Raw genomic sequence first — 22,136 nt, forward strand, 5'->3', positions numbered from 1 at the left:
CAATAGTCCCCAAGAAGCTCGTGAAGCTTTTTGCCAATGTCTGTATGACCTGGCCAGCAAAGTGGGTGCCCTAATAATTGGAGATTGTAGAAAACATATTTTTAACCATTTTTATCCAGTGTGAAATATTAACCCTGAAGCCAGGAAAGGCTTTATCTTATCAAATAAAAGTGAGGTTGTCGGGGAGCAGGGAAAAGTCAAGCAGCTGTCTTGGATTTCCCATAACCCCAACTGTTTGGTTTATAGCCATGGTTTATCCATTTTATATGCCCTATGAGGGGTTAATTTTTGTAGAAGCAGAATAAGATTTGTCTATGTGTGCCATAGTCTGTTATCATAAACCACATTCCAGGAAAACTTCGTTCTTTCAACAGGAAGAGAAAACCAAATTCCAGATGGGTACCAGCTTTAATTTACTGTGAAACAATAGTTATTCACTTAGAGTAACAATAAAAGATTTCAAAGGCAGTTTAATGTCTTAAGAAACTTGTATCATGCACAAAACTCTCTTCCACTTGCCACAAAACTTTTTGACACTTTCTGTATTCATCACTTTATTTGCCCATTCAGAGGACAGTCACCTATAAGTTCAGATTTACTTCCTTTTTCCTTAATGGTATATAATTCCATTCCTTATACTTTTTTATTGAAAACACAAGTCCTACTTTCTTTCAGCAACCATGAACTGTACTTTATATCATCATTTTGTAGGTTGGTAAATACAAATCACCCAAAGTTATATCATTTGCAAAAGTATCTTCACAATGTCTATGTTAATTAGATCAATAAACAAACATCAATACCAGGTATCAATTCAATAGTGAATATTTCCCAGTTCACGCAAGCCTGAAATTCATTTTAGTTTAATTTATTGAATTTAGAAGTGTTTGATATGTATGTGCTTACTTCTCTTTAGGCCAATCAAATAGAGCTCATTGACCAATTAGCCTTTAGCAATATTGTCAAGGATGGAAATACACACTAAGACACACATAAATCTGGACAGACAGAAACCTCACAGTTTTCCACTTGAAATTTAAAATGTCTCTTTGCCTTTTTTTCCTTGGCCTGAAGTTCTACCAATTTGCTTATGGCTAGAGTCCCAGACAGAGTGGGCTGTGTATCTCAAGGACATGATGAGTTAACTTCAGGTTTTTTCCCAGGCATGTTTTTGTTTCTCAGGCAGGATCAGACCTCCAAAAAAAGTATTTTAACAAGCCAGCTTTTTCCTAAGAACCAGTTCTGTAATTTCAAAAGATTTCATTTTAACCAGTTTTCTCTGGAGTCTAAAGAATATCATGGCCATTCAGTGTCAAAAATGTCATCTCTCCTTTTTGTAGTCATAGTTTCATAGCTAAATTTTAAACCAGAGAGTGTTCAAATTGGCTCTGATGACAGGGGTAGACTGACTGATAAGATGTTGTCCAGGCAGAAAGTGTCTCTCCGGGGAGGTAAAGTCTTCCTTAAGACAAAGAAACCCTGTGTATAAGGGACTTTTTAGTCTCCAGGTATCAAATTTATCCCAGTTTTTCAAGATACAATTCAAAGGGGTGGTTCTGGAACTGTTAGCGCCCATCTGTAAGAGAGAAAAAAGGGCACCCGGTGTCATGGGTGTTTTTCTGTGGGAGGCATCCCTCCTTGCTCTAGATGGGGGTGGAGACAGGTCTTCCACCTAAGCTTCCTTCCCTGGCCGGAGTTAACCCGTCTCTTACCAATGCAGGTATGTCATTACCGTCCCTCCCCATTCTACCACTAAGGTGGGGTGGAGATGCACTAGGGGTAGACCTAATGGCATCTCAGATTGATATCCAGGTCCTCACCCTTAAAACCTTGGCTTGATTTTTTGCTCCCCCTCTGATGCCACCAGGGGTGATATGTGATAGCGAAAGAGGTGGTGAAGGGCCAGCCAGCAAGGAAAAAGTGATTTTTGTCCTTGAGCTATTAGGGCCAATCCTTTCAGTGCATTTCCACAGATTCCGCAGAAGAATATCTAAGTAGTTGAGACAGAAGCCAGCAGAGAGCATACTCTGGTCCACTAGGAGCCAACCTTACCCAAGGAAGAAGTCCATTGCACTTCCAATCTGACCAGATCCTAGGATTCCCAACCTGTGTCCTCAGAAATCTCACAGTTGCCAGCAGTGCCTCCATCCATTTGGACTGTAGGCACAGCCATGACCAGAACTCACTTTCAGGTCGCCGACCCCGAGGCAGGCAGCTCAGAGAGCCCTTATCCTGAGAGATGTTCCTGGAGCCAGGGCTCCACCCAGCTCTTGAACGTGCTCCTGTCTGCAGTGCATGAAAAGACAAGCCAGGTGTAACTTTTGGCTTCTAACAAGCGTAAGTGCTTTGTGACTGTCAATCCAAATTTGGGGCCTAAGTAATAGTACACAGTATCAGTATGGATCGCAAGTCCCTTGAAAGTCTATGATTCAACAGATTAGGTTAGTAATTTCAGTTCCCCAGGCAGTTATGAAATGGTCAGAGAGACAAGGAAAAGCTGACTGGGGAAAAGAAGTTTGGTTCATATGCTTCTGAGCTAGTAAAGTAGAAACTTGACAATAAAAGAGTAAAAGAGTCCCAGCCCTGAGTATTCTTACCTTGTCTTAAAGTTTCCGGACAAACCCGCAAGATGATAGCTTATGGTAAATGGTGCTGCCGGCTTCGTGGTCTCCGAAGTAGAAGATTTAACTCCGGGACCAAAGACCATCTCAATCACTCAGAGCTTTGTGTAGATTTTATTAAAGTAACAGGTATAGAGAAAGCTTCCAGCAAGAGGCACTCGAAGGGAGCAGGAGAGTACCTGCCTCAGTAGTTTAAGCGGGACATTACATACTTCTCAACTAGCTGCTAAGAGTAGATGAAAAGAATGCCTCAAGGTTGTCCTAGGTCTACGAGACCCTTTCCCAAGGCATATATCCTGAGATAACTTTGATACAAGATTAGCCAGGGAGAACAGGTTCAGGGCAACCTCTCTGGGGGAGATAGACTGTTTCTGTGCAATCAGGGGTACAAGTCTTGAGAAACAGGTTCCCAGGCAAGATCTGTTACCATTATAATCATTAACATAGAGCCTGAGAAAAGCATTTCCATGAGTAAGACATTGTGCTGTGTGATCATTAGTTCCTGACCTAAATATGTATCTTGCGCAAGGGTTAAGGACTGCATGAGCAAGACCGTTCACCTCCTCCTTTAAGGGCCTTGGACTGCCGGCCTAAGCTTTAGCTCTTTCACTGGCTTCTCAGCCTCACCAGCTACTATTCCACCTGGGTGTGTGCTGTGGTCCAGCTCTGACAAGCTGCTGGGCATTCACCCAGTGAGGCCAAGAGCAGAGCAATGAAATCGTCATGTATTTAGTAGAAGTCATAATGAAAACATCAAGATGTTCCTGGATGTGATTTCACTGGGATCTCAAGAGTGAATACTAAATTGGGCAGCCATGATTTCTTTATTTATTTAAGAATTATTAAAAATGCATTGTAGACACTAGAAGCAAGTTTAAATGAGGCATTATAAGTGGTTTTGGAGTAGGAAATGGCAACCTAATCCAGTGTCCTTGCCTGGAAAATTCCATGGACAGAGGAGGCTGGTGGGCTACAGTCTGTGGGGTTGCACAGAGTTGGACAAGACTGAGTATGCACACATAGTACATAAGTGGTTTTGACATTTACATAAGAATTAGTGATACATCATTTGAAAAAAAAACCTTACAGCTGTATAGCCTAGCTCACCAAGAAACGAGATAAAAATAATTAAATAAGATTACTTATTAAAAGAATAAGTCTTGACAAATAACATTTATTTCAAACTTCCAAGGCATCTTGGTGACAGAACATCCATTAACATATTTCTTCACTACTTCATGAGAAAAAGCAAAACTTGTAAACTTTGACCCCATTAAACAGATAGGAAACTGGGCATTAACCTCGTTGTATCAAAATAGGTAATTAATAGATGCATTTACTGTCAAACTTAAGGGACTACCATTGGCCACCATGCTATTTGTCTTTGGATTTTTCAGCCTAACCACCATCAGGTACTACATATGTATACACACACACATATAGGCAAAAGCAATTATATGTAATTTAGAGATAAACTAGACAGTATGATTCTTATAAGAAAAGTTGCAATTGAGACCAAAGAATAGTTCAGTTCCATCAAGAACCTGCTTCTTACAGAGATAATCACCCTAGGTCAAGGTTACTCTACATCCCAACTTTTTTCTAAAATATTTTCATAACAGAAATTCCACTAAGTATTGCCAGGCCATCCTAGAAAGAGAAGAAAGGCACTCCTGTCTGATCTAAACTCTGGGTCTCACACTTTTCATGACAAATGAACTTGGTCATTTCTTAGTTTATCTCTCTCCTGTTTTCTGGAAAGAATACCCCTGGTCACCTCAATTCTGCTGTGCCTTAGGGTGTGTTCTGCCTCCCAGATCATGAGTCTTGGGGCTGGGAAGAGCACTTTTCCCTCTGGGAGTCTAGAGGTGCTGAAGCCTGGATGCAGCCTGAGGACAGAACTGGGAAGAGCAAGGCCAACCCCTACTGAGAAAGAGAGGTGAGACCAAGTTCCCCCCAGGTGCCAGGAACTGAGGTCTCCAGGGCCCGCATCCATCCCTGGGGGCTCCAAGTTTCCCAAACTCTTCTCACATATAGGATCTCCTGGAGTAACTGCCCAGTGAACCCTTCGAGGTAAGTTTCAGATAGATTTCTGTCCTTGGTCACCAAGAGTCCTAACAAATGCAATCTATGTTTCCAAAAGAATACATGTCAAAAACAATTTTAATACTTGCAAAAATGTTTGACTGAACACCTCTTTGTACAGAATGACACATTTTATTGCATAAAATATTTGAAACAGCTGAAGTTTACAAGCTTACAAAGTTTGAAATGAGATAACCATTACATTACATAGTTACATTAAGATAAGTACTAGGATATTGTTTTTAATAGGAAAACACACTATGTACATTGTTATAATTTAACTGAATTTCTTATCTTAATGTTTAGTCTGTTATCACAAACATGAGGTGATAAAATTATTTCTAGGTTTGAATCAGCTCTACAGTGCTATATGTTTAATATATGCTATATATATATATATATATATATATGTAAGTACATATATTACATTAGGACTCTGTATAGTCATGAAAATTCATAGAAAATTTTTAAAATGCAGACTGAGAAAGCAATATTCTTCATGGATTTTTGCAGATGATTTTAATCTGATTCATCACTGCTGAAGTAAGAGCTGTCACAGTATTCAGCCGTGTAAAGGAACTTATGAATGACTGGGTTCATCTTCGGAATCCAGTGTCGGGGAACCAGATATGTTGAGAGATTAAATAAATCTACAAATACCTTGTACCTGTCACTGAAAAAACACATATATACAGATGTTTTAGAATTATTGATATGATTTTTAAAATTTTCAAATAATATTTTCCCATAAATAAATTTCTATATTCTATCATATTATATATGTTATGTGTTGTACATATCAAGTAGTGTTAGTATTAAGATTGCTTCATTTTTATTCCATATCCAAAGTTTATGTCCATAAAACAATATTACATGTTTCAGTGATCAAGACCAGACTGGGCCAGAACAAAACCTAGAGTTATTACTGTCATGCTACCTTCATAAAAATAAGGATGTGTTCCTGTTTCTGACTTTTAAAGGGTGGGATGCAAAACGATACATTGAAAGCAAATAAAATTCCCAGTTGTTCATTGGAAAATATTTCCCACCTGTAAAGTAGCTGCAAAGTAATAGACATGAGTGCATTGATATATTGAAACACCATCTTAGATTATATAATAAAAGTCTATAAGAGCTGTTTTCACTTTTAAAATTGCTTTTGTGTTTGTTAGCCAACTATTTTCACTTGTATTTCACTTGCAGAAGAACACTTGTCTTTAAAATCACATTTGGGTTCATATTTTGCTGTCATTTGCAACTCATGTGAGCTTGGTCAAGTTGTCCAAAGCTTAGTGTTTTGGTTTCCAACTTCATAAAATAAAAACCACAATCCCTTCCTCTCACCAGGCCTTTGTGATGATTTAATGAGAAATTGACACACTAGGAAGGTGATTTGTATTCACTATTCCCACCACCACTGATGGGTGTGCTCATTTCCTATGATCATTTACAGAATTTATTTCCAGGAAAGGAGAAAATGTGTAATGATTATAAAAATTCAAACTAATGAATTTTTAGAATCATTCAATCTAACTTTTATTCCTGGGAAAATGAAGATGTATAAAAGTAATGAAAACAAACTGTGCATTTTATAATTTAGTCAATCAGGTGGTAAGATTAGGGATGAAAATAGGTGAATTACAAAGAATTTCAGGGTCACTTTGCTATATAGCAAAAATTAACAAAACATTGTAAATCAACTATACTTCAAAAAAAATTTTTGAAGAAATTTAGAGATTAAGTGTGAACACCTCATTTATTCTTGAGCTGATTCTCCTTTCCCAAGGGGGCATATAAATTTTCCAGTTTTCAGATGTGTCTATATATCTATCTATCCATAACACTGGGAATACAAAATAAGAAAATGAATGTCCTTGAAATCTCTCTAGCATGTTTTGAGTGCTCAGTAAATGTTGCCCTCTTTTCTTGTAAATAATATGAAAAGGGCACTCTGGAGACATGGAAGAGGTTTTTAATACTATAAAAGTCGTTTCAGTAAACAAGCTGTGTCATTCATCTGGCCAAGAGGACATTGGTGATATTAATGATACCAGTTTTAGTCTAGCCCAAACCTGAGGGAGAATGAGTTGAAAACGCTTCTCCGTGGGTTAACTTGGTTCCCTCCCTCACAGGTGATGAAAATATTGGTACCGTGCCCCCTGTCATCCCAGGATCCAATTGATGACCTTCCAGAAATAAGGATGTTTACAATGATCTCCAGAAGCTTCTGTAGGAATTCCTTAATTTAAGGATAAATGTGTTGCCAGCAGTTCAGACAGGAGCAAGTGTAAGTGCCTTGCCTAGATAAAGCACGTCTCCGTGGAGAAACAGGCACTGGTGGCCCCACGAAGGTGAGGGGGAACGCCGGCTTACCTCACGGTGGAGCGCAGGTACTGGTACCCAGAGGACCCGCCGGTGCCCGCCTTGCTGCCGAGCATCCTGTGCACCACGCACACGTGGTTATCTAGGTGAACACACACATTAGCCCCAGGGCGCTGAGGAGGAGGGGTCGGAACTATTATTGCCTCTGAGAAAAGGCTCCCCTTTATCATCTCCTATGGGAGCTTTGCGAGTGAGCCGATGCAGCTCAAGGGGAGGTTGCCCGGCACTCCGCCTGGTCCCCGCTGCGCGGTGCATCCCTAGGATTAGCTCTTGGATGCCAGGGCGGGAGGTGGGGGCACACTGTGACTTCTATGAGCACTTGTTCCTATCGCCTTCATGGGGCCCTTCCGCCATTAAAACAAAACTACTGGCATTATATTTTCAAATTGCATTGACACAAAGATGACTACGTTACTGTTATAAATTAAAACATTTTCTTTGACCTAAAGTTTACTTTTTCCTTCTGATGGTCCCTGGTGGCTCAGACAGTGAAGTGTTCGACCCGGGTTCGATCCCTGGGTCGGGAAGATCCCCTGGAGAAGGAAATGGCAACCCACTCCAGTACTCTTGCCTGGGAAATTCCAGGGCCTGAGGAGACTAGTAGACTACAGTCCACGGGGTCTTAAAAGTCAGGCACGACTGAGCGACTTCACTTTTCTTCCTGATGATCAAACACAACATTTTCCTGGGCCCGCAAAGGACACGTGAGCCCTGAAAACTGCCTGCCATGTGCACTGGGTGGGTGGCCCTCAGAGAAATTGCTGAGCTGTTTTTACATAAAGTAGCCCTTCCCCCCAACACACACACACACACACACACACACACACACACACACACACACACAAGTGGAGGACAGAGGGCTAATGGTGCTTGAAGGGAAGCAGGGTTGTGGGTCAGGTTGGGGGGAAGGGCTTACATCTCCACTTGGTCATGAGTGAGTCCACATCCATGAGGAAAGTCAGGAGCTGGAAAGGGACCTGGAACCTGGGCTCTTCCCTAGGGAACAAAACCACCATCATCATCTGGACCATAAACATGTCCAGCCAAGTCCAGAGTGTCAGAAAGAACACATACTCTACAATCTGTTGGGCCCCAAACCAACATCCCCTTTGCCTCTGGGGAGCTATGACAGCTTGGATCACTCTCCCAGGCTTAGGGGATAACACGATTCATCTTGCAGTGTGTGTTTAAAGATTCTAAAACATTCCTTGAAATACATGAAATAACCAGAGTCACACCCCACCCCCACTCTCATAAAAGACAGACACAGACACCATCTCAGGTTTTCTAGCCAATAATAGTCAGAAACTTCTTCCAGGCAAGGATATTAAACTGTGAAAACAAAGACTGCCTGTTAAAGTTTCCTCTAATACATATATACATAATAAATATGTATAGATAAAATAAAATTATATGTGTGTATATTTTTATATATTTTAAGTTTATATATATATATATAATTTTTTTTTTTTTTTTTTTCTGTTTTCATCTCCTTCGTCAACTCTCTCTGTGTATTTTCTGCCGAGGATACATAAGCCTGAATGGCATATATTTACTAAGAATTGAGGAAAACAGTCAAAACTGTTTTTTATGCTGCTGCCATTCTGAAAAGTAGGTGAGAGAGGATTAAAAAACTAAATGAATTCAAGTAAGACATGCAGTAAACATAGATTTTTTTTTTTTTTTTTGGCTTTATACCAGCGTGGCATCTATTGCTCTAACACATTCAATTTATGAAACACAAAGATGGGCCTCAAACATGGTGGGCGGTGATGACAATTAGACTTGAAATTGCAGAGCAAACAGAACAGCAATTTATATGGTGCTTCTACTTCATTCTTTTTCATTTTATAAACAGGAATAACAATGTCATTAAATGGCAGAAACTATTTCATGGCTAAGATTCTGAGATAGATTCAACTTCGGGTCCTTAGGACACAATGTCACAGAATTTAATGAAAAGCATATTTGATTAACTTGTGTGTGTGTGTGTTTAACCCATGACAGGGATAACATTGGACTCTTACTATTTAAAATAAAGAAAAACTTCATGAAACTTCACAATTATTTTCTAAGCTTTCCCCCAAACCTAAATGACTTTTTTAAAACTATGATTGCAATGTATAAGCTTTATACTGGATACATTATCTATATCTACTCCTCAATTTTTGCTTCAAATTCTCTTCTTTTGACTTGTTTTTACCTGTAAAAATATATCATCAAGGCCCCCTGAAGTGCTTTGTATGATAGCCGTCTTTCTCCTGCAAGACATGGAACAAGTTTTAATTTAATAGATAATTTAAGGCACTCTTGTTAATTTGGCATCATCACCTTAAGTAATTGTTCATGTTTTTAGAAAATAATGTGCATGTTAATTAAATATTTAATCCCTTAGCTTGGATTTGGAAAACTATCATTTAAAACATTATTTTAGTATTAGATTTTAAAAGACAAAATAATACACACATGTATACACACACACACTTTAAATTCTCAAAACTTTTAAATAGAGCTAGAAATCATGCAATAAACAGCCACAGACAAAAGGACTTGACCTTTTTTCCTCTAAATACTTAGTTCCTGTATCATTTATGAATATCTCACTGAAAATAATGCAACTAAATTATAGAATTATAAAGTTTATTAAATATATTTTGTCACTTTCAAAAAAAGAAAAAAATTGATAAAGATAACTTGTAAAATAAATTTTAAAATTCCTTACTTCTATGAATGGAAATATCAATGTCCATTTTATCCTCCCAAAGTAGGGTTTGGTATTCTGGCCTCACAGTCTTATGTTCCAGGGGAAGGATCCTCTGAATAGAAATGCCTACCTTTACTAAGGAGATGCTCATGACGTTTCTCATCAAATAAGGACAGTAATACCTCTTTCTGCTTCTGAAATTCAGCCATTTGTTCCTCCTTTTCCTCTGACTCTTCCTTAGCCTTTGGGGAAAAAGCTGCATTAATAATCCCAAGAGAAAATAAATTCTTATTTTAGAAAATATTGCTTGTGAGAAATAGACTAGCCCAGGTGCAGAAAAGGTGTCCCTAGGATATGCACTGTATCATCTAAGACTATCGCTTGGAAATTGTGAACCAGGTCCTCCCTCATGCCCACTGGTTCTACCCTTTTGTTTAAGTTTAAATGATTTGTTAAACTCAAATACTCTTTTTCATAAATGTCATGATAAATGAACTCGGGCAAAACTGGAGTGACTATGAGTGATCAATGTCTAATTTTAGACAATAATTATTTAATACGGGGAGTAAATTAATTCCACTTAGGAAAAGTTAAGAATTCCTAGTCAGAGAAACTACTAATTCTACTGAAATTCCATCTTCAATGCAGTATTCTATAAATACAATTCCTTAGATATTTTTCACTGTTATATTTTTATTCATTCAGTATTTATTGATTTGTTTAAGGAAATTTGCATTTGCCTGCCTTCAACACATGCTCTACTTAGAACTCAATTACTTGGAGCAAAAATCAGTTACTCCAGCTGACTTCCATTTACCAGATCAAGCATATCATGTGGTCAGAATGTGTGTGCCTTCTATGGCCAATGGACTATTCATTTATTCAGTAAATATCAGGCTAGTGATAGAGAAAAAATAGTGAGGAAAAACTGAGTCCCCTGATCTCCATTTGGTGGGACTGAAACAGTGAAAACTTGTTAAATTACAACCATACAACTAGGTTCATCTGTACCATTTCTCCACATATATGTATTAACATACTTTATTTTTCCTCTTTCTGACTAACTTCACTCTGTATGACAGACTCTAGGTGCATCCACCTCTCTACAAATGACCTAATTTTTTTCCTTTTTTATGGCTGAGTAATACTCTATTTTATAAATGTACCACATCTTCATCACTCTTCTGTTGATAGACATTTAGGTTGTTGCCAGATCTTGGCTATTATAAACAGTGCAGGGTAGGAATAGAGACGAATATGTAGAGAACAGATGTGTGGGCATGGAGGTTTGGAAACAGAGGGCAAGACAGCGAGATAAATTGGGAGATTGGGATTATATATACACTATGCATGTTTGTGTTCAGCCACTCAATCATGTCTGACTCTTTTGTGATCCCATGGACTGTAGCCTCTGTCCATGGGATTTCTCAGGCAAGAATGCTAGAGTGGGTTGCCATTTTCTCCTCCAGGGAATCTTCCTGACCCAGGGATCAAACCTACCTCTCTTGTATCTCCTGCAGTGGCAGGAGGATTCTTTACCACTGGGAAGCCCTATATACACACTACTATAAACCAGATAGCTAGTGGGAAGCTGCCATATAGCACAGGAAGCTCAGATTGGTGCTCTGTGATAACTTAGAGGGGTGGAGTGGGGGTTTGGAGTCTCAAGACAGAGGGGATGTATGTATACATATGGCTGATTCACTTCATTTTACAGCAGAAACTAATACAACACAGTAAAACAACTATACCTCAATTTTTTGAAAAAAAATTTTAATTGTAACCATGGGCAGTGAAGTAATGGAGCAATGTCATATCATCCCAACGTATAGTAGCAGAGAGGTCAGGAAAGACCCTCCTACTGAAGTTTTCCTTGAACCAAGACCTGAAGACTGGGAAAGAGTTATCTGAGACAAGTGCTCGGGCCTGGTGCACTGGGAAGACCCAGAGGGATCGGGTGGAGAGGGAGGTGGGAGGGGGGACTGGGATGGGGAATACATGTAAATCCATGGCTAATTCATATCAATGTATAACAAAAACTACTGTAATGATGTAAAGTAACTAGCCTCCAACTAATAAAAATTAAAAAAAAAAAAAAGAGTTATCTGAGAAAGAAGAATGGAATCTGAAATGCAAAGAGCCAAATAAGCTAGAGCTAAACAATTGAGAATTACTGGTGTCTAAGCAGATGCTGCAGCAGCAGGTGTGAACAAGTTCACCCGGTGGAAGAGGAAAAAAGAGGATACAAGGGTCCTGAGCCCGTGCATTGTGAATCTCCATCAGTTACTGGTTTCACAAAGAAACATGAACCCATGAAAGAGGTGGAGAAGTAAGGGTCAGAAAATGAGGTGAGGACAAAATGTTGATACCAAAACCATGGGGGGAAGATGTTCAAGAAAGTGTAGGTAGTCATTAGTATTAAAGCCAGTAGGAAGTGAAATAACATGAAGATAAAATGGCCATTGGATTTACATACAGGGGTCATTTGTGAATGACAGGAAGGAAGACTGAACCAGGGTTAGAATTAGATGGAGAGAAAGAAATATTTACACTCACTGCTCTTCAAAATACCCTGAAAATATGAATGCAATGTAATGTTCACAATATCCCTATGAGGTAAATACTCATATTTTACATTTTGCCAATGAAGGGAGGGAAGCAAACAGAACCAGGTAGCAGAAAGGTATGTTACAGGGTCACCAGGAAGGGAAGGGGGATTTGACCCACAACTGTGATAACACTGCATGGTGCACATAGCCTCTCAAGATGCAGAATTGAAACAGCTCTTTCAAAACTTTGGTCATGAAGAAAGGATGAGGGCCCTTAACATGAGAGAAATTGAGGAATCAACTGTATTGTTTTAACTGAGAGAAGTTTGCCATTGTCTGAGGAAGAACTCAACCGACAGGAAGAACTCAGCACACATGAGTGAAGGGGAAGTTAACGTGACTTAATGTATTGGTTGACTAGTCCTTTGTGAGCCCACTTCTGTCTAGAAGCAATCATAACATGAAACTTTCAATTAAAATGAAAAAGGTCTATTAGTCTCATCTCCTCAAAATCTTACCTACAATAAACTCCTTCATTTATTTTGTATTATGCATCAATAAAATTAAATCACTTGTATAATATATTCCAAGCAGAAGCACATGTAAAAGAAAAAGAATATAAGGAAAATGAAAGACTAAGAGAAAATAAAATTCCCAAAACTTCTCCTGTAGTAAACTTATGTTTACTTATGGTTTCACAAATACCTGAATCTTTGTGAATTCTTCTTTCAAACCTTTGACAATGTTCTTTTCAAGCTCTCCCCAGAAGTTAAATCCATGCGGCTCTAAACCTGGGGTTCTTTCCAGCCATGCCTGAAGTAAATATTTTCAAGTGAATACATTGTAAAATTTAAAATATGTTAAATGCTTTGTAACAAACATTTGTGAACTTGCAATATAAAATTTTCCTGGTTTTGAGGAAAATGTCAATATATCCTTAATCTTTTTGTGTGTAAATATTTCTCTTGCCTTTCAATTTCTGCAGTCAAATGCTCTACCACTGAGCTATATCCCCTCTCCCCTTCAATTTTTTCATTTATAAAACAGCAGTGTTTTTTTCTCCTAATCTAGAAGACAACCATATTAAAAATTTCCTTTTTATTAACAAATTATTACAGAAATCCAAATTTTGTTCTATAAATCCATGAACATATGTATATGTTGTTTTAATGAGGTATACTAGTTTATTCTCAAAATAGTTTATGTCCTAGGAGCTGAAGGAATCATAACATATAATTTGATTTGATATATAATATAATATAATTTGATTTGATATAATATATATCAAATTTGATATAATATATAATTTGATTTGATCTAAATGCAAGGACACTGTGTACTTAGCAACTTTGAAATCAGCTAGCTACTCAATTATTTCAAGATTCCACAGGATTTTTAATCTAGAAATAAAAATGAGTCTATGCATCTCTGTGAACTCTCATGTAGCCTATTCTTGGTTTTGAATTTAACTCTATGATTCTTTTTCTATAGCCATTAAGTGGCATTAATAGTATATTAACCTAAATCTGTATTTATAATGCCCAGGGGATTAGTGAGCAGAGCATAATTTGATAAAATAAAAGTTTAATTTGCCAAATAAAATCTTTGTCCAGGAAATCAAGACTATACATCCGTATTAAATAATTTTCTTATGCAGAAACTAATAATTCCTCAGGACCATGTACAGACCCACAGAGAATTGGATACGACTGGGGGAAATTCTGAAGGACAGAACCTTAGTTATGAACCTTAGTGATGTAGTTTAATTAAGAAACATACTCAACTTGTGGAACTTTTCAATTAAGGAATATTTTAAAGTAAAGCTCATTAAATAAATAACCATACCCAATTTAAAAATCAGCTAACCCAATGCTAGTTGCTTAGCAGGAATGTTTAAAAGGATTGTTTTAATAAAATATAGAGGTTATTAAATAATCATTGACTATAGAAATATCTCTGAAGTTCTCAAGAGAGTTCTTAATATTTTAATTAGTGGAATTTATCAATTGAAGTATTTTTATAAATTCATTCTTCTCTTATTTACAACAAATGCAACCCAATTTCAACAGGAGTTTTGAAGTCCGGACCTCGCAGAAGCTCAGTGAACAACCCGTGCTGAGCGAAACGTCCCATCTGCGCACGCACCTCCACCAGCTGCAGAAGCGTTCTTTCCTGCTCGGACTTCAGCAGAAGTTCGTTGTCCTTCCCTCTGAAGTTGTCGCGGTAGTGTCTTCTGTTGTAAGGGACCCTCAAGCTCTGCAGAACCCCTATCTTGTTTTCTAACAGGCGGAACTGCAGACTCTGGAAGCCGGACGCCGGGGATAAGTACTCTCTTTAAGAACAGGTCCCGGGAGAGAAGAGCAGGGGAAGGTGCACATTGTAAATCGCTGTAACACTGCCTTTTTGGGGAGAGGGGAAGGTGGTGGTCATGTGATTCTGCAGGTGTCACCAGGCAAAGACACACAACAGCCCAGGGCTGAACCTATGCCTTGGACTTGATCCAAATCAGGACAAGGAGCTCCCAGCCATCATCCTCTTTGTAGGCTGATGTTTGTATAGTTTGTGAAAGGTCCTATGTGTACCAATGTGTGTTTATATCTGTGTTTGTATGTTCACATGTGCACTTATATATACACATGCATACATGTACATGAATGTGTGTATACTAAGTTTTTTCTCAAGATAAAGACAGATGAACATTGAGCAATACTTATTCAGTAGTGCTAAAAAGTCCTTCATAAATTTTCTTCAGTTTCTCCTTAAAGTTCAATTCTTCAAGTTCAGCACTGTGAGGCTCTACAAGTGAAATGAATGAGGTGTTGCCTAGCACAAAACAGGATGTCACAAAATGTGGTTACTCCCATCAGGCACAGCCCTCACATTGCTATAAATGTTCTCCCTATAACCCGTACTATGACTTCAATTCACTAAGTATATAGTGAGAAGGAATTCCACTTCTTTTCATTTCATTTCCAACCATGTAGAGGACACTGCTTCTGCACCCTGTGCTCTTAAAATTTCTTCTCAAATCTTAGTTATGAAAAAAGTTTTCTTATAAAATTTATAGTTTGACTGCTGAACATTCCATAATAACCTAAGTGGGACAAGAATCTGGAAAAGAATAGATACATGTACATGTATAACTGAGTCACTTTGCTGAACACCTGACGCTTACACAACATTATTAATTAACTGTAGTCTAATATAAAATATAAAGTATATATAAAAATATAAAATAAAAAATTTATAAAAAACATATAAAAAATAAAATTTATAGTTCAATCCATAACTTATACTGTCAGTTTTGGGAGTTCTTTATATATCATTCCTGTTTCTCTTGTACTTTTGGTTTCTAATCATTTAAATTTAGTTATGTGTATTGTATCAGCCTTTGAAGCCATGCTAAGCTGTCTTAAATCCTTTTGGGATAAAACCAGGGTATACATGATGAATTGAATTTAATAGGTTCTGTTATGTTCATATGCAAAAGGAAGAGATGAAATATTTTCAATAGCTACTCAAATGCTTCGAGATGACGGCTCCCATGTGCTCACAGTGACAGAGTGTCAGCAGGACCGACTCCTTAACGCCACACAAAACAGCAGGCTCGTTCTCCCCAGCCCATCAGAAGGGAAGGGTGACCCCTGCATGCTGGCAAAGCCGCATGCACACCTGAAGTCATTGAAGTCCAAGGCTGTCATGGTCTCCAGGACGGAAAACTGCTGGACCAAGAGTTTGAGGATCACCACCACTCGATGCATTCGGGTAACCACCTTTAGCATGTTCCTCTCATCCCTGACCTGGGTGTTAGGAGACATGACACTGAGTAATCAATCCTCAATTCTGGGAGACACTAAATAGAGTATAAGTAACAATGCACTCCTGTGGATATTATCTCTACTTTAAAGAGGAATATTTGCATTAAAATGTGCCTTAGGTAGATGCTAAACTAATGGCAACTCTGAATTGTTTGCAAGGAATGTCTGGAACATGAAAATCATCTTTTTCTTTAAAACTAGAAAAATTCTATGAAAGGGCAATTTAAGTAAATTCTGGAACACAACTCCCACTGATTTCAAAACAAATGTCTCTCTTAGTTTTGCTCTGAGGAATAAAGTTTAGAAGAACATGGAGACTTGTGGGTAAGGATTAATCAGACCCTTGGGTTCCTCTGTTCTGTTCCAAGGGCAGGAGTTGCCATGGAGATGGATGGGGATGATGTTCACTGTCTGAGGATGGATGGTCTCTCTTTCCCAGCCCCCTTGGCACAGGGGCTCTGAGCTGGAGAACACAAGGCTGTGTCCTGGGTCCTCCAAGGATGGAGGAAGGTATGTGTGCAAGAGGTGGACTGGAAGGGAGGCTGAGGGAACATCCCCAGGATTCTGACTCTTCCTCCACCCACCCTGTTCCTCCTCATCCTCTTCTGGCTCATCCTCCTCTCTTGTCTGTTCTCTTTCCCTGTCTCCACCTCTCCTCCAGTCTCACCTCCCTCATCATTGCTCCTATCTTCCCATAGCAAACATTCATTAGAAATACAATTCTGATAGCTCTTGATTAAAAAATCTACATTAACTGTCCTGGCAATCTGCCCTCATTCGTAACAACTTTTTGCAGGGGGAAAAAAATTGATTTCCAAACAAGGGACTTGAAAATAAAATTTGAAAGGAATCTTAACACAAGGGCATGGTGATAATTACACTGGAAGAACATGACTAAACTCTCTACACTAGAAACTTTTTTTTCCCCTTAAATACTAATTCCACCATTTGGTGTTAAACTTTTCCCATTAATAATATTTTCTGCACTCTCAAAGAAAAGTATGAAAGCAATATAGTGACATAGCAACTCACATGGCCATTCTGAAAGATCTCACGAACAGAGTCTAATTCCCACAGGATCTGCTTAAACCAGAGTTCATAAACTGAAAGGAGAAGATCATCATCAGCCAGGAGCCTTTTGACCATAATTATATGAAAGACAAGGCTAACACATTGAAAGAGAAATAGAAATGTAACTTAAAAGTCAATAAATGCCAACATAGTCCTATTTTATGCCACAAACAAGTATTAGTGATCAAGTTAAAATAGCCTCCTTTTAATGAATGTTTTAATATGTCAGGTATGTTATCTATATGCTTTATGTTATTTTTGAACTGATTTCTTTCAACAAAATATTGTAAATGTCTTTTTGGGATACAGCAAATAATCTTATCTTCCCATGTGGAAGCTGGAGGTGTGTGGAGAAGCAGAAATAATACTGAATATCTATAAAGTGAGATATTAATATTCATTAACCTTATGAATGGGCTTCCCTGGTAGCTCAGACAGAAAAGAATCTGCCTGCAATACAGAAGTTTGATGCCTGCAATATGGGTTCGATCCCTGGGTCAGGAAGTTTCTGTGAAGAAGGAACTGGCTACTCATTCCAGTATTCTTGCCTGGATAAACCCATGGACAGAGGAGCCTGGTGGGCTAGTCCATAAGGTTGCAAAAGTTGGACACCACTGAGCGACTAAGCGTGCATGCATGCACCCTAATGAGTATGACAGCATTTTTATTTCTAGAGATTTAGACTTTACAGGGAGAACAAGCTATGAACAGGCTGAAACTCTGTCATATTCATCAGTTTCCCTCAGCTCCTGGCATAATGTTTGAGATAAACACTGGGTGATTATTTTATAAATAGATAAATTAAACAGCAAACATAGTCATTAGGGGAACATGGAAATGAATCATTTTAATGATTGCTCATGCATTCTGTTTGGGCAAAGGCTGTGCTTCTGTACTAATGAAGGGAATAAAATTATACCTTTAAATTAGAGCTAGGGAGACTTTAGAAATCGAATTTCCATCTTTAGACAAAAAGAGCAAATCAAATATTTTTTGATCAGTTTATTTATCAATTTTTCAAGTTTAACTTTGGGTAGCAGGTCCCGTGACCTGCTGACCTTGTGTTCTGATGGAAGGAAAGTTTCTCCATCAAATGACGCCAGCTACCATTTACTATGAGCTCATTGCATGGTGTACCTTGAACCAAGTGTGTAACACATTTTATCTCATGTCATCCTCACAGGAGCTCTGTGAATGGGAAGAAGTAATCGTTCTTCCCAATGTACAGATGGGGAAATGGAGAGAATTACTGTTCCAGAAATCAGACTGAGGTTGCATCATCTTTAATGGTAGAGATGGAATTTGAAATAGGTTTCTGATTCTAGATGTATGCTGACCTGCTGTCATTCTGCCCTCATTGATTTTGTCTTGGTATAAGCCACCAACAGAATGTCAACATAAAAAACAGAAGAAGTAACACAGTAAGCCAATTATTTTCCTTTTTTTTTTCTCAAAGGAGTTGATTATATTAGCCAGTCATTGAAGAAAACGATCATTTGAGGAAAATACAGAAAGAATTGATAAGACAAAGAAACATCTAGAAATTTAGCACTGATCAGCATGAGACACGGGGCCATGATCAACCAGAGGACAGTATTATAACATGAAGGATTTAGAGTAAATCTTAATGTTTTGGGGTAACAGAGTCCTGTAAGACACATATTTGTGAAATCTTACACACAATTCAAAGAGTTCTGAGACTTCCTAAACTTCCAAAGTCAGGGACTCCTATGTTAAAAAACCACTTCCCAGAGGTTAGAAGTCTGGAGAGAATGAATACATATTTCAGATAAAATTTATATTCCTGTTTAGTACCAGATTTCTGTAGGACATGTAAAGTTACAGTAAATGTGAGTGATCTATTTCTTGAAAATAGCTCTGAGTTGATAAGCAGTGACATCTTAACTTTCAGATTCTTTGTGAATTCCAAGAGATAAAAAATCTCTTCGGATTAAGGACAAAGTCCTACCTGATCCAATAAGTAATGAGGTAACAGAAAGAAGACTGTAATAAATCCCAGAAGGAGGACCTATGATAATTTATCTGACAGCAAAGTATTTGCAAGCATCCTAACAAATGTGATCCTTTACTCTTCCACCATTCTACAGTTAAAAGCATCGTAACTTTCCTCATTACTAATGGGAAACAACTATGAATAGTTACTGTTCAACCCTGTGTGCGACTTACCTTGATGAGTTATGATAAAAAGATGTTCATCGTGGATTTTATTTCCTTTTATTTCACTTTGAAGCTCCTGTGCATTCAAAACTTTTTCCAACTTCAAACAAAAAAAAAAAAAATAGAAGAACTGATTTTGTAGAAACTTCTATTTACATAATGAATAAGTTACAGTTAGGATCTAATGTACACCATAATGATTGCAGTTAATGACAATGCATCATATACCAGATCTTAAGTGTTCTTACCACAAAAAAAAATGAAAGGTGATTATGTGACATGATGCAGGCATTAGTTAATGCTCTGGTAGCAATCACTATGCCATATGTAAGTGTAATCAAGTCAACATGTAGGCAACTTAAACTTATGTGAAGTTATATGTCAATTATATCTCAATAAAACTAGAAAAAAGATTACAAAAAGACTGATACTGAAATTGCAAAACTTGATTTTTACCAACTTTAACAAATAGAATATGATACTATAAAAAGAAGTCTCCCAAATACTCAGAAACCAATCTACTTTTTTTAAAACAATTAATGTCTCTTCACAAGGAGTGAGTTGAATTTATGAGTTTTATTTTTTTCAGAAGAAATTATATCTGTGTATGTGTGTGTGCTGTCATGTCTGACTCTTTGCAACCAAATGGACTATAGCCCACCAGGCTCCTCTGACCATGTGATTATCCAGACAAGAACACTGGAGTGGTTTGCCATGGCCTCCTCCAAAGGATCTTCCCAACCCAGGGTTTGAACCTGAGTCTCTAGTCTCCTGCATTGGCAGGTGGATTCTTTACCACTGTGCCACTGGGGAAGCCCAGAAATCTATCCAAATATATACTATTACCCTCACTGAGAAATCACATCCCTTCCATCTCTCAAAGCCCATGCCATAAAAGCTCTATAACTTGCTTAGCCTACTACTGTGTCTGCTGTTCTTTTATTGTCCTAAAGAGTCAGTTCTAAGAAGGTCTTAACATTGCCTATCAGCTCATCCTTAGAAACCCATCAACAAAGTCATCAAGGACTCTAATCATTTCACATCTTAAAAATAATCTCCAGCAAGTTCCCTGGTGGTCCAGTGGTTAGGACTCCATGCTTTCACTGCAAGAGGTGAGGGTTCAATCCCTGGTCAGGGAACTAAGTTCCCACATGCCAAGTGGCCAAAAAAAGATAAAATAATGTTCAAATACCTCTTTGTAAACACCCTTCTTTCATCTAAACATATGTTTTCAACATTTCCACTTTACAATAAAGAATTTAAAAGAGAAGTTTTCTGGCTACATTTGCAATTCTAGGCTGGGATTTAGTAACCAGGTCTCACGTGAACAGGTCATGCAATGCCAGCCAGTTATTTATGCTTTCTCTGCTGTTATTGTACTTTTGTCAGGCAGGTGAAACTTCACATACAAGTCTTTAGAATTTTCTAACGAAAATATATGCTCGAAAAGCATACATTTGAATAAAAAGAGATATCTTTAGATCCACAAAATATCTGGTGACTGAGAATCTTTATGACCCCATGGACTATATGGTCCATGGAATTTTCCAAGCAAGAATACTGAAGTGGGTAGTCATTCCCTTCTCCAGGGTCTCTTCCCAACAGAGGGATCAAACCCAGGTCTCCCACATTGCAGGCAGATTCTCTACCAGCTGAGCCACCAGGGAAGCCCAGGAATACTGGAGTGGGAAGCCTATCCCTTCTCCAGGGGATCTTCCTGACCCAGGAATCAAACCGGGATCTACTGCATTGCAGGTGGATTCTTTACCAGCTGAGCTACCAGGGAAGCCCAGATGCAAAAACAAACACAAAACAATCTCCAAACATGAAAATGTCACGTAGTTGAGTTTAGGGCCTAAAAATGACAGATAATCCTTGTAAGGACCCTGCCACTTACTTGCAGGTAGTTTCCGTAGATAAGTCCTCCTTTCTGGGCTCTATTCACACCAGCCTGTGATTTGTCTTCTTCATTGTCTTGTGCAGAGAGTGGTTTAAAAGCATATCTGCAGGTGAAAGAAGTGAAGGCGGCAAAAATAGAGCTTGAGAAATCACAGTACCGAGTAATAGGAGCGACAAGAATTCTCTTATTCCTAACTTTTCAAAGTAGCTGATTAAACAGTGGGAGGAGGCTGACAGTTTTCACCCTTGCTCTTGAAATTCTGAAATTGCTGTTCGTATTTGACACTCCTAAGAGCTTAACCATACTCAGGATAGAGGTAAATACTCACCCAAAGTTGTTTCCTAAAAAGGGGCACCCACTCATGGTGAAGATAGTGTCAGGGAAGCCCAGGGCTCTGACTATAGCTGGATGATGAGGCTGACCTCCCCAGATGGTCCACAGCTGCCTTTTATGTTCCCTGCCCTCCCTGCCCCAGCCAATCAGCCCCCTTGCATCTCCTAGTGGGACTTCTGTTTCAGTTGGTACAGAAGCTGAACTTTGGCAGACTGTAGAGTGGATTTATGTCTGGGGCAGTTTGTTTGCTATAGACCTGAGTATTCTGCCAATAGTATTTGACTTGCCAAGTTCTGCTTTCATATCCAAAGTAACAAGCAGTAAATAAATCGATGAGAGGCAAAGTTTAAAAACCCGAAGATTTAACTATTCTATTCCAAGAACACATTTGCATAGTGTTAGAATGTATAAGAGAATGAGTTTGTTAAAAAAACAAATATTTATTCTCTTGGTCTTAGATTTAGATATTGTTACAACTCCAAAGCCAAAGAAGGA

At 38.3% G+C, this 22,136-nt stretch overlaps 1 protein-coding gene across 1 annotated transcript; it reads right to left on the reverse strand.

The window, feature by feature from the left end:
- Window positions 1-3,779: 3,779 nt before the first annotated feature.
- TDO2 (tryptophan 2,3-dioxygenase) lies at window positions 3,780-21,744 on the reverse strand. The gene is made up of 12 exons (XM_020890260.2): window positions 21,637-21,744; window positions 21,306-21,411; window positions 19,418-19,508; window positions 17,192-17,262; window positions 16,014-16,141; window positions 14,487-14,673; window positions 13,047-13,154; window positions 9,923-10,034; window positions 9,292-9,349; window positions 8,005-8,084; window positions 7,080-7,170; window positions 3,780-5,379 (listed from the first exon to the last, which is right to left on the reverse strand). Exons 1-12 carry the CDS (start codon window positions 21,669-21,671, stop codon window positions 5,226-5,228), a joined length of 1,221 nt encoding a protein of 406 aa, XP_020745919.1. The 5' UTR covers window positions 21,672-21,744; the 3' UTR covers window positions 3,780-5,225.
- Between the last annotated feature and the right edge of the window lie 392 nt (window positions 21,745-22,136).

The sequence above is a fragment of the Odocoileus virginianus genome, chromosome 12 (assembly GCF_023699985.2).
Source record: "Odocoileus virginianus isolate 20LAN1187 ecotype Illinois chromosome 12, Ovbor_1.2, whole genome shotgun sequence".
In the NCBI taxonomy this organism is placed as follows: domain Eukaryota; kingdom Metazoa; phylum Chordata; class Mammalia; order Artiodactyla; family Cervidae; genus Odocoileus; species Odocoileus virginianus.

Excerpts from the sequence above, each read along its gene's own strand:
- TDO2 (XM_020890260.2), bottom strand. The coding sequence starts at position 21,671 with ATGAGTGGGTGCCCCTTTTTAGGAAACAACTTTGG. Across the intron at positions 13,155-14,486 it reads CGCTTCTGCAGCTGGTGGAG|GCATGGCTGGAAAGAACCCC; the intron begins GTGCGTGCGCAG and ends TATTTACTTCAG. Across the intron at positions 7,171-8,004 it reads ACTCATGACCAAGTGGAGAT|ATAACCACGTGTGCGTGGTG; the intron begins GTAAGCCCTTCC and ends GTGTTCACCTAG.